This window comes from Watersipora subatra, chromosome 4, assembly GCF_963576615.1.
Source record: "Watersipora subatra chromosome 4, tzWatSuba1.1, whole genome shotgun sequence".
NCBI lineage: Eukaryota > Metazoa > Bryozoa > Gymnolaemata > Cheilostomatida > Watersiporidae > Watersipora > Watersipora subatra.
In genome coordinates this window covers 65,967,990-65,986,834 of record NC_088711.1, presented here as the reverse complement: position 1 = coordinate 65,986,834, position 18,845 = coordinate 65,967,990, and the positions used below count along the sequence as shown (strand labels likewise).

The 18,845-nt window shown below is 39.1% G+C and overlaps 1 protein-coding gene across 1 annotated transcript in view; it reads left to right on the top strand.

Moving 5' to 3' along the window:
• LOC137393521 (probable proline--tRNA ligase, mitochondrial) overlaps positions 1 to 18,845 on the top strand; it is a 39,998-nt gene that overhangs the window by 1,999 nt on the left and 19,154 nt on the right. The window contains exons 2-5 of the mRNA XM_068080101.1: positions 3,633 to 3,810; positions 4,110 to 4,183; positions 5,011 to 5,088; positions 6,289 to 6,361. Of these exons, the coding sequence (XP_067936202.1) occupies positions 3,633 to 3,810; positions 4,110 to 4,183; positions 5,011 to 5,088; positions 6,289 to 6,361 (403 nt within the window). The remainder of the gene's footprint in view (positions 1 to 3,632; positions 3,811 to 4,109; positions 4,184 to 5,010; positions 5,089 to 6,288; positions 6,362 to 18,845) is intronic.

The following is an 18,845-nucleotide window of genomic DNA, read 5'->3' as shown; positions in this document are numbered from 1 at the left end:
GTGTATGGGCTGTATGGTGGGAACCAGTGGAAGCATGTGTTGCAAATATATTCTTAGTTTAGATGCACATCCTTATCTATTTGCCAAACTATGGCAACTGTCAGATATCACTGAAACTCAAGCACTTGTTACACCAAGAATTGCTATCTCACCACCGGAGTTGCTTACTAGACATTTTCAGGCTCTTTTTAGTTAACTACAAAACTTATTACTAATGAATTTCAACTGGTAATAAGAAACTTCCATCTGTCTCAATTTGTAAACTGACAGCATCTACTGATTAGAGCAGCAGATACTAGTATGTAACTTGGTTATTTGCATTAAAATACATTTAGTTACAAAGTAGCTTTAAATTATAATTAAAGTTGCATTGGATTGGCCTTTCAAAGGTGTCATTCTGTTTTTGTTTAGTTTCAGCTGATGAGCAGCATTGTGCCTTGATAGTTACATGTAGACCAGTGTTGAATGGGTGTTGTGAGGTTCAAACTTATAAGATGATTGCAGTTGCAACATGAGTTCGATTTCAGTATCCTATAATCAGTTATTTGCAAATTCGCATTTTCATTGAGTTGTGATGAGGGATGTCTATTGATTAGTTGATGGTCTATAACGCTGAAGATTATACCTTGATCCAACTAGGCTTTCACTTGTGTTTTAGTAGTTAACTTGCAATGTCAATCTTTAGAAAGGCTCTTTCATTGTCCTTCAGTATTGGTTTGAAACCTATTGTAATATTCGCATTTGCTGTTATATTGCTGTTGGAGGCTTCACTAAGTATGAGATGAAAAAGCTGACAAACCTCAGTAAAAGTTTGATTTTTGAGCATCATTCTGAGGAATTTCAGCAAGCTTCTACAGACTTCAGGAAGAACTGCACGTTTTAATATTTGGGTTTGAGCTTCAATAAATTAAAGCTGATTTCTCTGCAAGACCGGTAGGCGGTCGCTATCAGGTAGCAGGCTGGCTGTTATTGTGTAAATGGATAGGAATGTATAGAATAACACTGGAAGGAATTCCAGCATTGTTGCTGTCAAGTGTCTGATGAGAATATATTGTCAAGGTTTTTCAAAAGTGATCCCTAATGACTCTGCTACAGAACTGCATGAATTGATTTTAGCGCTCTAGTCATGTGTTTGATTTTGGTAGTTGATGGCAACATCGTTGCTAATGTATTCCCTAGTTGCAAGTTGGGGCGGCAAATGTTAGGCGACTAGTTCTGAACACCCGGGGATTTGGAGGCGGTGTAAGCCCCCCAACAGAGTATTGGCAGCGCCCCGAAACTCTGGACCTGTTAAGCATCAACAACCCTCAAATTATGCATAAATGCAATCAATTGTAAGCATCAAAATCTACATAAATATATTGTTTATGGTTCATGGAAGGCAAAACTTTTTCTTTATTCAACGAACAATAATAAAATTATGATATAAAAAACATGACACTACAGATTTCTGTAAAAAAAACATTGACAGAACAAGAGCTATTACTTTTTTATTGCAATAGCTGTTGTTCTGTCAATGTGTCCATGGCAGAAATCTTTTACAACTGATTCTGTATCTATTTCAACATCTTTATATATGTGTAATATTAGAAGATTATTTAGACGAGCCTGCCCCATAGTGCTCCTCATCGATGTTTTGATTAGGTTATATTATGATAAGGAAAATGCAAGTTTGGGGGTTTTTTCACATCCCAACTATAAGCAATAGAGTTCAGTTTCCAAGTCTTAACAGTCTCACAAGATCACTCATTTGGCGAGACCACCGCATAGAACGCTAGTTGCTAGTAAATTAGTTGTTGGAAATTCCGAGTTAAATGAGCTTAGACTGCAATTCTTACTACTTAACTGCCGAAAATCACTAAAACGTTGGGGCGGCTCAGCCGGCCAGCTGCCCCAGAGAATACCAGCCTAGCGTCAAGTGTTGTATATGGACAGCACTTTTTGCATTGTTTATACAATTATAGACATTGTATCCAGCTCAACAGATACATGGTGACTCAACAGACAGGGTGGGAGATATGTCAGCAGGTTGACCATATTGGTAAAGTTGAAAACCTTATAATTGCAAAAACTTTGGCAAAATCAAAATTAAGTTAAGTTACATTTTATTCAGCTCATAGCAAGCAGTTACTGTTATCAATGGTGGATTGTGTTTTATCATGATTCACCTATAAATACAGGCGCAGTCTCACTAAAGTGAAGGTCATGTGATATCATGTTGATAATTGGTTTGCAATTGTTGATGAGTGCGCTCATAAATGGAGAATATTTGCAATTTCGAGCGTCTTATGTTCAGAGTAGCAATAGAATTGGAAAGAATCACTGGATAATCAAAAAGATGAACAGAGAAAAGCTCATTCCTGTCCATATCAATTCTAGAGGCTACATAGTGAATTGAAGAGACCAAATGAGTGTGAAAACATTGTTACCCAATGCTGTGAGCATTGAGGGAGTTTACTATTGTGCCATGCGTGCGCACTCTGCACACACGTAGATGACATATCATCGCACTGAGAGATGTCGCTAATGTGCCATGCATGCGCACTCTGCACACGCGTAGATGACATATCATCGCACTGAGAGATGTCAGGAAGTATCAGCTTGTTAGCAATTAGGTTTTTGCTCAACTTCGCGGGCATGGACAAATAGTGTCTATTTCAGAATTGTGTTACTGGTACAGGCAATGATTGTCAGTAAACATTGCCCAGATTTTCAAAAAAATCGCCACTAGTTGTAATGTAGAAGGTCAAAAACTGACTATCGAACGCTTCTGCTAAAGCCCTGAGGGATGCATCAGAAAGTAGCTGTTTTTGATGATGGTCAAGCTATTGCTTCAACACAAACAAAAACAGTAGCTTAGCCATTCTTTCTGCCATATTACCGAAGCCATATTATTTCTGTAAGTAGCTGCTTTTACCATGCAAGATGACATCTTAGTTACTTGGATGTCAACGAATAAATGACCATGATTTTAAGAAACAGGGATATTTTCTCTGGTCATAGGATAAGACAACTTTAATCATTTTAACGGCCGGAAGGGCTTAGCCACATTTACACATTGATTTACTATCCCCCTTTTTGTGTACATCTGAGTTTGTTTGAGCTGTGTTGGGTTTGTCCTAATGCCCCAATAAGTTGGGCGTTAGGACCAACCTAGCACAAAGTTTATTGGTTGTTCCCAATAATCTGGGGCATTAGGACATGGCATGGCAATATTTTATACTGTACTTTTATTTTATTTGAATTTTACTTTGGGTATTTAAGAGTTGTCATGACAGAAACATATTTATTATGCTGACTGAATCAGGATGAGATTATTGACAAGAAGCAATGGTGAACTAATCAGATGATTACCACCATATTTTAAGGTTCACTAGCTCACTTGTGTCTATGTACAAATCCTGTTGTTCTTATCGCTCTGATATTCCTTGTACCCTCCTAATTTACATCATTTAGCATTGCTTTTCTCACCTCGCATTCAACAGGCGTGACAATACTATGAATAGTAGCGAAGCTTGTTCTCTTATTCTTAGACACTAACTAGATTTGTCTAACGCAATATGTGATATTCGTACTGCAAATGCATTTGTGTTGTTTCTTTTTAATTTAACTGCTGCCTTCTTCATCTTAAGCTGCTCTACCGGAGACGACTGGTGGAGAGATGCTACCCAGGGGCCTATACCATAAATCCTTACATGTTTCGAGCAGTGCAGAAGCTGGAAAGGTTGGTTGAGAGATACATGGAAAGTATTGGGGCGCAAAGACTCCTTATGCCCACTCTATCACCAGCTCCTCTCTGGGAGCAAACTGGTTTGTCATCATCTGCTCTTGTTCAATTAGGCAGGCTGTCGATTTCTTAGGACAAGATGTAGTTAGTTTTAGAGCGTTCAATACTTATGAGTATGGCAGTTGGATCGGCAAAATATTAATGGGTAACTCTAGAAATTTTTCTCAACTATTATATGGCATAGTATTCATTTACTACTAGGGCTGCCTCTGCTTTTTATTCCTTCACCACAGACATGGTTAGACAGGGGGAGAGTTTTCAGTGGCTTAAGTTGTGTGACGCTTGACAATCTTTTTACTAGTTTATAGTCTCATTTTTACAGGGAGATGGGCTAATATGGGCAGTGAACTGTTCAGAGTGAAAGACAGAAATGATAATGATATGTGTCTCGCTCCGGTATGTACAAATTTCTATACTAGTAGATAGTAATAGCAGTCAGTATCACGTGTCCTGGTAGGCAACAGTGACTGTAACGCGCTGCCCACCAGTCATCAATGTTATCTAAGTGACACTTATTATCATAGGTACATGACTTCACTCGCACCTGTAGGTCATGTGTCTTATGAAGGTGCACCAGACATGTGACCTCTTGTAGGTAACGCCAATAGTTTTTGCGTAATTATAGGTACATTCGTTGAAGTAGTAAGTAGCATGTCTTGTGGTATCAGGTAATATGCCAGTGGATATTAGCTGAGTCACCAATCATCTCAGCCTCGTAACAGTTGGCAAGTTCGGTCATGTATCTATCTAAGATTGGTCAGAGTTGCTGTTGTGTATTCACCTTCCCTTGTGAGTTATTCACCCTCCCTTGTGAGTTATTCACCCTCCCTTGTGAGTATATTCACCCTCCCATGTGAGTTATTTATCCTCCCATGTGAGTCATTCACCCTCCATTGTGAGTTATTCACCCTCTGTGAGTTATTCAACCTCCCTTGTGAGTTATTCACTCTCCTGTGCGAGTTATTTACCCTCCCTTGTAAGTCATTCACTCTCCCGTGTGAGTTATTCATCCTCCCATGTGAGTCATTCACCCTCCATTGTGAGTTATTCACCCTCCTGTGCAAGTTATTTACCCTCCCTTGTAAGTCATTCACTCTCCCGTGTGAGTTATTCATCCTCCCGTGTGAGTTATTCACCCTCCCTTGCGAGTTATTCTCTCTCCTTTGTGATCTACTTTTTGCTTAGAAAGTTAACTATGTGTTGGTCTCTCATACTTTTTCTAGACACATGAAGAGACAATTTGCAGTGTGATGAGCAAGCAGAATCTGTCCCACAAATCCCTTCCACTCCTCCTTTACCAGGTAAATTGGTACATGGGTTACCTAGCTCTCATGAGCGTTGTTTGGCGCGTGGTCCATGCAACACTCATATGCGTACTATTAATAGTCTATTCACTGATGACTGACATGTTTCTATTCACTGATGACTGACATGTTTCTATTTACTGATGGCTGAAACCTTTGTTTGATTTTTGTTTCTTTTATTCAGTAACATACTTGAACATTACTGGTTAATGTATTATATGTCAAAATAATAAATACGCGGAACAATTTGATATTCAACTTACTGTCAGAGTAACACACAACTTACTATCAGAGTAGCACACAACTTACTGTCAGAGTAACACTCAACTTACTGTCAGAGTAACACACAACTTACTGTCAGAGTAACACACAACTTACTGTCAGAGTAACACTCAACTTACTGTTAGAGTAACACACAACTTACTGTCAGAGTAACACACAACTTACTGTCAGAGTAACACACAACTTACTGTCAGAGTAACACTCAACTTACTGTCAGAGTAACACAACTTACTATCAGAGTAGCACACAACTTACTGTCAGAGTAACACTCAACTTACTGTCAGAGTAACACACAACTTACTGTCAGAGTAACACACAACTTACTGTCAGAGTAACACTCAACTTACTGTCAGAGTAACACACAACTTACTATCAGAGTAGCACACAACTTACTGTCAGAGTAACACTCAACTTACTGTCAGAGTAACACACAACTTACTGTCAGAGTAGCACACAACTTACTGTCAGAGTGACACTCAACTTACTGTCAGAGTAACACACAACTTACTGTCAGAGTAGCACACAACTTACTGTCAGAGTGACACTCAACTTACTGTCAGAGTAACACTTAACTTACTATCATAGTAACACTCAACTTACTGTCAGAGTAACACTCGACTTACTGTCAGAGTAAAACTCGACTTACTGTCAGAGTAACACTCAACTTACTGTCAGAGTGACACTCAACTTACAGTCAGACTCACACTCACTCAGCAGTTAAGGTGACTCTCAATTCTTGCCATAGAGTTGGAATATTTTTAGGTATAAAACTGCACAAAACTATGAAAGCTGGTATGTCATAAACTTATGCCTACTCTGTGTTACCTGCTCTTCACTTCACTAGATGTGATGATGGGTGAGACGTAGATCTCAAGATAAGGATAGGTGATGGCCAGATTTTGTCATTGTTTGTAGATCAGCAACAAGTTCAGGGATGAGCCTCATCCTAAGCATGCTCTGTTGAGAAGCAGGGAGTTCATCATGAAGGGTTGGTTCTCATACTGAATTCATTACATAGGCTACATTCACTTGCATACTTCTATGCTTCAGTTTCAGATAGGCTTGTACCAGTAGCTCAGATGCCTTTATGCTTTGGTATCAGTTAGACCTGTGCCAGTAGCTCAAATACCTCTACTTTTTTGTATCAAATAGTCTTGTACCAGTAGCTCAGATACTTCTATGCTTTGGTATCAGTTAGTCTTGTGCCAGTAGCTCAGATACTTCTATGCTTTGGTATCAGTTAGTCTTGTACCAGTAGCTCAGATACCTCTATGTTTTGATATCAGTTAGTCTTGTACCAATAGCTCGGATACCTCTATGCTTTGGTATCGGATAGTCTTGTACCAGTAGCTCAGATACATCTATGCTTTGGTATCAAATAGTCTTGTACCAATAGCTCGGATACCTCTGTTTTGATATCAGATACTCTTGTACCAGTAGCTCAGATGCCTCTATGCTTTGGTATCAGATACTCTTGTACCTATAGCTTAGATACCTCTATGCTTTGGTATCGGATAGTCTTGTACCAGTAGCTCAGATACCTCTATGCTTTGGTATCAGATCCTCTTGTACCAGTAGCTCAGATACCTCTATGTTTTGATATCAGATAGTCTTGTAACAATAGCTCGGATACCTCTATGCTTTGGTATCAAATAGTATTGTACCAATAACTCAGATACCTCTATGTTTTAGTATCATACTCACTAGTACAGTCATACCTCAACAACTTGTATGTCAATTTACTCATCTCTCAAGGCACTATTTCCTATATAAAATAACTAAACACAAATTAGTTTACTATTATACTATGAAAACCACATAAAACAGGATATTAATGTAGAAAAACGTGTCTTTATTTGTTGTAATTCAGTACCTTCGCTAACATAGAGACAAATGCCTATTCTGTTGTTATAATCCGCAATAAAATCATTAAAATGGAACATGTACACTATTGTAAGTTTTTACCTTTGGGACAGACGTAGTGACTAACAGCAGTCTGAGAGACTTAACGGCAACGGGTTTGGTACACTAAACTTTTGTGATGCTACATAACAGACACTTTGAATTTAACTGAAATAAATTTAGCTTATTAAACACTTACGCTCAAAGCTAAGTTTCATTTTTTTAAATTTACTTCAATGTTGTCGTCTTAATGTTTTCTTATCCGTTTCTAATTTTGCGCTCTTTGCCTCGTGTGTACTACAAATTTGAGCAACCTTTTAAAAACTTTTTTAAACTAATTCTCGAAGAAAGTCCCAACGATGCTGTTCTTGAAAGGTGCCTCTTTCATACTTAGCTTTATACCGACCATAGAGAACCAGCTCATATCTCAAACAGACTCGTATCGTTATACCGACCATAGAGAACCGGCTCATATCTCAAACAGACTCGTATCGTTATACCGACCATAGAGAACCGGCTCATATCTCAAACAGACTCGTATCATTATACCAACCATAGAGAACCGGCTCATATCTCAAACAGACTCGTATCGTTATACCGACCATAGAGAACCGGCTCATATCTCAAACAGACTCGTATCGTTATACCGACCATAGAGAACCAGCTCATATCTCAAACAGACTCGTATCGTTATACCGACCATAGAAAACCGGCTCATATCTCAAACAGACTCGTATCGTTATACCAACCATAGAGAACCGGCTCATATCTCAAACAGACTTGTATCGTTATACCGACCATAGAGAACCAGCTCATATCTCAAACAGACTCGTATCGATATACCGACCATAGAGAACCGGCTCATATCTCAAACAGACTCGTATCGTTATACCGACCATAGAGAACTGGCTCATATCTCAAACAGACTCGTATCGTTATACCGACCATAGAGAACCGGCTCATATCTCAAACAGACTCGTATCTTATGAAAGAAACTTTTCAAAATTTTGCTCATATCTCGATTTTGTCATATGTTGGGACTCTTGTATGTCGAGGCATGACTGTACAAGCAGTTCAGATACCTCTCTGCTTTGCTAGCACATTCTCTAGTACAAATAACTAAGATACCTCTCTGCTTTGTTTGCATACTCTTTAGTACAAATAACTAAAATACCTCTATACAGTGCATCCTCAGGTTACGATTTTGAGTTCTAGGGTTGGCATCGTATGGTGAAAAAATCATATATGCGGGTATAGAAACCACAGCAATTATATAATGCAAACATTCCCTGGTAAAAATCGTCAAAATCTTTTATAAATGCTGTACATATTAAAAATTAGTAACAAAATAGTATGTTAACCCTAGTAATTATAGTTACTTGCAGTAATTTTATTGTATTTAGTGGTTATGATCTGCAATAAAATGTAACATTATAATGTACCATTGCAGTACGTACCGTAAGGAGTTTTAACCTTTAAGACAAACATACGTGTAACATAAACTTTAAATTCGCCTCAAATACATTTAGCTTACTAAACACACACTTGAAGCTAAGCTTTAGTATGTATTTTAACTATTTTACTGAATGTCAACATTTTTGTCACTAAAATTTATCACTGATCATTTTCTGTCTTTGCTTTCACTATAGCAGGGGTTCCCAACCAGGGATAGCAGGGGTTCCCAACCAGGGATAGCAGGGGTTCCCAACCAGGGATAGCAGGGGTTCCCAACCAGGGATAGCAGGGGTTCCCAACCAGGGATAGCAGGGGTTCCCAACCAGGGATAGCAGGGGTTCCCAACCAGGGATAGCAGGGGTTCCCAACCAGGGATAGCAGGGGTTCCCAACCAGGGATAGCAGGGGTTCCCAACCAGGGATAGCAGGGGTTCCCAACCAGGGATAGCAGGGGTTCCCAACCAGGGATAGCAGGGGTTCCCAACCAGGGATAGCAGGGGTTCCCAACCAGGGATAGCAGGGGTTCCCAACCAGGGATAGCAGGGGTTCCCAACCAGGGATAGCAGGGGTTCCCAACCAGGGATAGCAGGGGTTCCCAACCAGGGATAGCAGGGGTTCCCAACCAGGGATAGCAGGGGTTCCCAACCAGGGATAGCAGGGGTTCCCAACCAGGGATAGCAGGGGTTCCCAACCAGGGATAGCAGGGGTTCCCAACCAGGGATAGCAGGGGTTCCCAACCAGGGATAGCAGGGGTTCCCAACCAGGGATAGCAGGGGTTCCCAACCAGGGATAGCAGGGGTTCCCAACCAGGGATAGCAGGGGTTCCCAACCAGGGATAGCAGGGGTTCCCAACCAGGGATAGCAGGGGTTCCCAACCAGGGATAGCAGGGGTTCCCAACCAGGGATAGCAGGGGTTCCCAACCAGGGATAGCAGGGGTTCCCAACCAGGGATAGCAGGGGTTCCCAACCAGGGAGGAATTTTCCCCTAGGGGAGAATTTTGCATATACAAGGGGTAACAGAGAGGTGTCTGATTTGTTAAATGTTTAGTTTATGTCTTGCAGTGTGATTTGGGTTTCATCATTCAACATATTAGTTTTATCAATGACACTAGTTGCTAATAATGAGCTACTAGTCAGAACTCAGATATATGTGAACGCATCCATCCAGATTTTGATTGGATAGTAAGTTAACCTAGTCATAAACCAATTCACCGCCATGCCGAAGGTTATGTATTGTTGGGTGTTGTATCCGTGCTGTATAAAAATTAATAATATGCTGTTATATGTTTAGATATGTACAATAAAATGGGATTATATTTTGTATCGGTTGTTTTTAGTCATGCGAGTTACAAGTGTGGGGAGAATTAAATTTATGAAAAGGCATAAGAGGGAGTTGAATGAAAAAGGTTAGGCAACTCCTGCATTATAGCTTTTAGCCGACTTGTTTAAAACTTTTTTCAACCTAATTCTGCAAGAAAGCTCAAATGATGTTGTTTTCGTAATGAAGTGGATTTTTGTTAGCTGGTTAAGAAAAGTTGTCTGACCACTGACCTTCTGTTTGAAGGGATCGCAACTCCAACTTGGCTACTGGGTTTTAAAGGGAAAATATTACCGTTTTACACACGAGAATATCTGACCTGATAGAAATCATTCATGTGTTCTTTCAGGCGGGGTGAAAATATTTTCGGCAAACAGCATTTCGGCGTCTTTGTTATTTTGACGTACGTAATAAGCACACCGACTGCCAAATTTGAACTCGGCGCAATTTTTGTTGAATTTGTATGATGAAATAAGATTCATATGGTGAGGTGAAAAAATCGTATATCAGGGTGATCATAACCTGAAAGTTCACTGTACATTGATTCAACACTCTCTATGGTAAGGGCTTCGCATTCCCCTGCTCCGTTCATTTTGTCATAACTGTCCTCTTTGCGAACTCTCTTCTCTTTGCTGACTTGTGATCCAAGAACAGAAGTATCTCCTATGGTTTATTGCTGGCTGGAACTCTTTAGTTTGGTATATTTGTTATGAACATATGTGCTTTTATCATTCACCTACTTTCCTCCATTGGAGGGGCTGATGCTCTGACTGCAACATATACATTTAGTGTTCAGAAAACTCTTTGGGTTTTTCGATCGACTTGATACTATTTGACTATATTGTAGATGTCTTCTTGTTGGCTCCACTGTACTGATCATGCTTAAGGTTTCTTTTTACGTTGGACTCTTGTTTAGCAGCCTTGTTCATCAGAAAGATGTTCTCTTTTGTACAGAAAGTGTCGTATCTGTTTGCGACCTTTTTTTTAGATTTTTCAGCAATTATTGTAATATTTGTGGGAGTATCACGTATATAAATTTGGATGTGAGTGTTGCAAGGCAGGTTATTTTAATACATATGACATAGTTTTAGTTACCACACTTCTTTGCTGTGTACTAGACGTACAACATAGTGTCAGTTACCACACTACTTTGCTATGTACTAGACATACAACATAGTGTCAGTTATCACACTACTTTGCTGTGTTCTAGACATACAACATAGTGTCAGTTACCACACTACTTTGCTGTGTTCTAGACATACAACATAGTGTCAGTTACCACACTACTTTGCTGTGTACTAGACATACAACATAGTGTCAGTTACCACACTACTTTGCTGTGTACTAGACATACAACATAGTGTCAGTTACCACACTACTTTACTGTGTACTAGACATACAACATAGTGTCAGTTACCACACTACTTTGCTATGTATTAGACATACAACATAGTGTCAGTTACCACACTACTTTGCTGTGTACTAGACATACAACATAGTGTCAATTACCACACTACTTTGCTGTGTACTAGACATACAACATAGTGTCAGTTACCACACTACTTTGCTATGTACTAGACATACAACATAGTGTCAGTTACCACACTACTTCGCTGTGTACTAGACATACAACATGGTGTCAGTTACCACACTACTTTGCTGTGTACTAGACACACAACATAGTGTCAGTTACCACACTACTTTGCTATGTACTAGACATACAACATAGTGTCAGTTACCACACTACTTTGCTGTGTACTAGACATACAACATAGTGTCAGTTACCACACTACTTTGCTATGTACTAGACGTACAACATAGTGTCAGTTACCACACTACTTTGCTGTGTACTAGACATACAACATAGTGTCAGTTACCACACTACTTTGCTATGTACTAGACATACAACATAGTGTCAGTTACCACACTACTTTGCTATGTTCTAGACATACAACATAGTGTCTGTTACCACACTACTTTGCTGTGTACTAGACATACAACATAGTGTCAGTTACCTCACTACTTTGCTGTGTTCTAGACATACAACATAGTGTCTGTTACCACACTACTTTGCTGTGTACTAGACATACAACATAGTGTCAATTACCACACTACTTTGCTGTGTACTAGACATACAACATAGTGTCAGTTACCACACTACTTTGCTGTGTACTAGACATACAACATAGTGTCAGTTACCACACTACTTTGCTATGTACTAGACATACAACATAGTGTCAGTTACCACACTACTTTGCTGTGTACTAGACATACAACATAGTGTCAGTTACCACACTACTTTGCTGTGTACTAGACATACAACCTAGTGTCAGTTACCACACTACTTTGCTGTGTACTAGACATACAACATAGTGTCAGTTACCACACTACTTTGCTGTGTACTAGACATACAACATAGTGTCAGTTACCACACTACTTTGCTATGTACTAGACATACAACATAGTGTCAGTTACCACACTACTTTGCTGTGTACTAGACACACAACATAGTGTCAGTTACCACACTACTTTGCTATGTACTAGACATACAACATAGTGTCAGTTACCACACTACTTTGCTGTGTACTAGACATACAACATAGTGTCAGTTACCACACTACTTTGCTGTGTACTAGACATACAACATAGTGTCAGTTACCACACTACTTTGCTGTGTACTAGACATACAACATAGTGTCAGTTACCTCACTACTTTGCTGTGTTCTAGACATACAACATGGTGTCAGTTACCACACTACTTTGCTGTGTACTAGACATACAACATAGTGTCAGTTACCACACTACTTTGCTGTGTACTAGACATACAACATAGTGTCAGTTACCACACTACTTTGCTATGTACTAGACATACAACATAGTGTCAGTTACCACACTACTTTGCTGTGTACTAGACATACAACATAGTGTCAGTTACCACACTACTTTGCTGTGTACTAGACATACAACATAGTGTCAGTTACCACACTACTTTGCTGTGTACTAGACGTACAACATAGTGTCAGTTACCACACTACTTTGCTATGTTCTAGACATACAACATAGTGTCAGTTACCACAATACTTTGCTGTGTACTAGACATACAACATAGTGTCAGTTACCACACTACTTTGCTGTGTACTAGACATACAACATAGTGTCAGTTACCACACTACTTTGCTATGTTCTAGACATACAACATAGTGTCAGTTACCACACTACTTTGCTGTGTACTAGACATACAACATAGTGTCAGTTACCACACTACTTTGCTGTGTTCTAGACATACAACATAGTGTCAGTTACCACACTACTTTGCTGTGTACTAGACATACAACATAGTGTCAGTTACCACACTACTTTGCTGTGTACTAGACATACAACATAGTGTCAGTTATCACACTACTTTGCTATGTACTAGACATACAACATAGTGTCAGTTACCACACTACTTTGCTGTGTACTAGACATACAACATAGTGTCAGTTACCACACTACTTTGCTGTGTACTAGACATACAACATAGTGTCAGTTACCACACTACTTTGCTATGTACTAGACATACAACATAATGTCAGTTACCACACTACTTTGCTATGTACTTGACATACAACATAGTGTCAGTTACCACACTACTTTGCTATGTACTAGACATACAACATAGTGTCAGTTACCACACTACTTTGCTATGTACTAGACATACAACATAGTGTCAGTTACCACACTACTTTGCTATGTACTAGACATACAACATAGTGTCAGTTACCACACTACTTTGCTATGTACTAGACATACGACCTAGTGTCAGTTACCACACTACTTTGCTGTGTACTAGACATACAACATAGTGTCAGTTACCACACTACTTTGCTATGTACTAGACATACAACATAGTGTCAGTTACCACACTACTTTGCTATGTACTAGACATACAACATAGTGTCAGTTACCACACTACTTTGCTATGTACTAGACATACAACATAGTGTCAGTTACCACACTACTTTGCTATGTTCTAGACATACAACATAGTGTCTGTTACCACACTACTTTGCTGTGTACTAGACATACAACATAGTGTCAGTTACCTCACTACTTTGCTGTGTTCTAGACATACAACATAGTGTCTGTTACCACACTACTTTGCTGTGTACTAGACATACAACATAGTGTCAATTACCACACTACTTTGCTGTGTACTAGACATACAACATAGTGTCAGTTACCACACTACTTTGCTGTGTACTAGACATACAACATAGTGTCAGTTACCACACTACTTTGCTATGTACTAGACATACAACATAGTGTCAGTTACCACACTACTTTGCTGTGTACTAGACATACAACATAGTGTCAGTTACCACACTACTTTGCTGTGTACTAGACATACAACCTAGTGTCAGTTACCACACTACTTTGCTGTGTACTAGACATACAACATAGTGTCAGTTACCACACTACTTTGCTGTGTACTAGACATACAACATAGTGTCAGTTACCACACTACTTTGCTATGTACTAGACATACAACATAGTGTCAGTTACCACACTACTTTGCTGTGTACTAGACACACAACATAGTGTCAGTTACCACACTACTTTGCTATGTACTAGACATACAACATAGTGTCAGTTACCACACTACTTTGCTGTGTACTAGACATACAACATAGTGTCAGTTACCACACTACTTTGCTGTGTACTAGACATACAACATAGTGTCAGTTACCACACTACTTTGCTGTGTACTAGACATACAACATAGTGTCAGTTACCTCACTACTTTGCTGTGTTCTAGACATACAACATGGTGTCAGTTACCACACTACTTTGCTGTGTACTAGACATACAACATAGTGTCAGTTACCACACTACTTTGCTGTGTACTAGACATACAACATAGTGTCAGTTACCACACTACTTTGCTATGTACTAGACATACAACATAGTGTCAGTTACCACACTACTTTGCTGTGTACTAGACATACAACATAGTGTCAGTTACCACACTACTTTGCTGTGTACTAGACATACAACATAGTGTCAGTTACCACACTACTTTGCTGTGTACTAGACGTACAACATAGTGTCAGTTACCACACTACTTTGCTATGTTCTAGACATACAACATAGTGTCAGTTACCACAATACTTTGCTGTGTACTAGACATACAACATAGTGTCAGTTACCACACTACTTTGCTGTGTACTAGACATACAACATAGTGTCAGTTACCACACTACTTTGCTATGTTCTAGACATACAACATAGTGTCAGTTACCACACTACTTTGCTGTGTACTAGACATACAACATAGTGTCAGTTACCACACTACTTTGCTGTGTTCTAGACATACAACATAGTGTCAGTTACCACACTACTTTGCTGTGTACTAGACATACAACATAGTGTCAGTTACCACACTACTTTGCTGTGTACTAGACATACAACATAGTGTCAGTTATCACACTACTTTGCTATGTACTAGACATACAACATAGTGTCAGTTACCACACTACTTTGCTGTGTACTAGACATACAACATAGTGTCAGTTACCACACTACTTTGCTGTGTACTAGACATACAACATAGTGTCAGTTACCACACTACTTTGCTATGTACTAGACATACAACATAATGTCAGTTACCACACTACTTTGCTATGTACTTGACATACAACATAGTGTCAGTTACCACACTACTTTGCTATGTACTAGACATACAACATAGTGTCAGTTACCACACTACTTTGCTATGTACTAGACATACAACATAGTGTCAGTTACCACACTACTTTGCTATGTACTAGACATACAACATAGTGTCAGTTACCACACTACTTTGCTATGTACTAGACATACGACCTAGTGTCAGTTACCACACTACTTTGCTGTGTACTAGACATACAACATAGTGTCAGTTACCACACTACTTTGCTGTGTACTAGACATACAACATAGTGTCAGTTACCACACTACTTTGCTATGTACTAGACATACAACATAATGTCAGTTACCACACTACTTTGCTATGTACTTGACATACAACATAGTGTCAGTTACCACACTACTTTGCTGTGTACTAAACATACAACATAGTGTCAGTTACCACACTACTTTGCTGTGTACTAGACATACAACATAGTGTCAGTTACCACACTACTTTGCTATGTACTAGACATACAACATAGTGTCAGTTACCACACTACTTTGCTGTGTACTAGACATACAACATAGTGTCAGTTACCACACTACTTTGCTATGTACTAGACATACAACATAGTGTCAGTTATCACACTACTTTGCTATGTACTAGACATACAACATAGTGTCAGTTACCACACTACTTTGCTATGTACTAGACATACAACATAGTGTCAGTTACCACACTACTTTGCTATGTACTAGACATACAACATAGTGTCAGTTACCACACTACTTTGCTATGTACTAGACATACAACATAGTGTCAGTTACCACACTACTTTGCTATGTACTAGACATACGACATAGTGTCAGTTACCACACTACTTTGCTGTGTACTAGACATACAACATAGTGTCAGTTACCACACTACTTTGCTATGTACTAGACATACAACATAGTGTCAGTTACCACACTACTTTGCTGTGTACTAGACATACAACATAGTGTCAGTTACCACACTACTTTGCTATGTACTAGACATACAACATAGTGTCAGTTACCACACTACTTTGCTGTGTACTAGACATACAACATAGTGTCAGTTATCACACTACTTTGCTATGTACTAGACATACAACATAGTGTCAGTTACCACACTACTTTGCTGTGTACTAGACGTACAACATAGTGTCAGTTACCACACTACTTTGCTATGTTCTAGACATACAACATAGTGTCAGTTACCACAATACTTTGCTGTGTACTAGACATACAACATAGTGTCAGTTACCACACTACTTTGCTGTGTACTAGACATACAACATAGTGTCAGTTATCACACTACTTTGCTATGTACTAGACATACAACATAGTGTCAGTTACCACACTACTTTGCTGTGTTCTAGACATACAACATAGTGTCAGTTACCACACTACTTTGCTATGTACTAGACATACAACATAGTGTCAGTTACCACAATACTTTGCTGTGTACTAGACATACAACATAGTGTCAGTTACCACACTACTTTGCTGTGTACTAGACATACAACATAGTGTCAGTTATCACACTACTTTGCTATGTACTAGACATACAACATAGTGTCAGTTACCACACTACTTTGCTGTGTACTAGACATACAACATAGTGTCAGTTATCACACTACTTTGCTATGTACTAGACATACAACATAGTGTCAGTTACCACACTACTTTGCTGTGTACTAGACATACAACATAGTGTCAGTTACCACACTACTTTGCTATGTACTAGACATACAACATAGTGTCAGTTACCACAATACTTTGCTGTGTACTAGACATACAACATAGTGTCAGTTACCACACTACTTTGCTGTGTACTAGACATACAACATAGTGTCAGTTATCACACTACTTTGCTATGTACTAGACATACAACATAGTGTCAGTTACCACACTACTTTGCTGTGTTCTAGACATACAACATAGTGTCAGTTACCACACTACTTTACTGTGTACTAGACATACAACATAGTGTCAGTTACCACACTACTTTGCTATGTATTAGACATACAACATAGTGTCAGTTACCACACTACTTTGCTGTGTACTAGACATACAACATAGTGTCAATTACCACACTACTTTGCTGTGTACTAGACATACAACATAGTGTCAGTTACCACACTACTTTGCTATGTACTAGACATACAACATAGTGTCAGTTACCACACTACTTCGCTGTGTACTAGACATACAACATGGTGTCAGTTACCACACTACTTTGCTGTGTACTAGACACACAACATAGTGTCAGTTACCACACTACTTTGCTATGTACTAGACATACAACATAGTGTCAGTTACCACACTACTTTGCTGTGTACTAGACATACAACATAGTGTCAGTTACCACACTACTTTGCTATGTACTAGACGTACAACATAGTGTCAGTTACCACACTACTTTGCTGTGTACTAGACATACAACATAGTGTCAGTTACCACACTACTTTGCTGTGTACTAGACATACAACATAGTGTCAGTTACCACACTACTTTGCTGTGTACTAGACATACAACATAGTGTCAGTTACCACACTACTTTGCTGTGTACTAGACATACAACATAGTGTCAGTTACCACACTACTTTGCTGTGTACTAGACATACAACATAGTGTCAGTTACCACACTACTTTGCTGTGTACTAGACATACAACATAGTGTCTGTTACCACACTACTTTGCTATGTACTAGACATACAACATGGTGTCAGTTACCACACTTCTTTGCTGTGTTCTAGACATACAACATAGTGTCAGTTACCACACTACTTTGCTATGTACTAGACATACAACATAGTGTCAGTTACCACACTACTTTGCTATGTACTAGACATACAACATAGTGTCAGTTACCACACTACTTTGCTATGTACTAGACATACAACATAGTGTCAGTTACCACACTACTTTGCTATGTACTAGACATACAACATAGTGTCAGTTACCACACTACTTTGCTATGTACTAGACATACAACATAGTGTCAGTTACCACACTACTTTGCTATGTACTAGACATACAACATAGTGTCAGTTACCACACTACTTTGCTGTGTTCTAGACATACAACATAGTGTCAGTTACCACACTACTTTGCTGTGTACT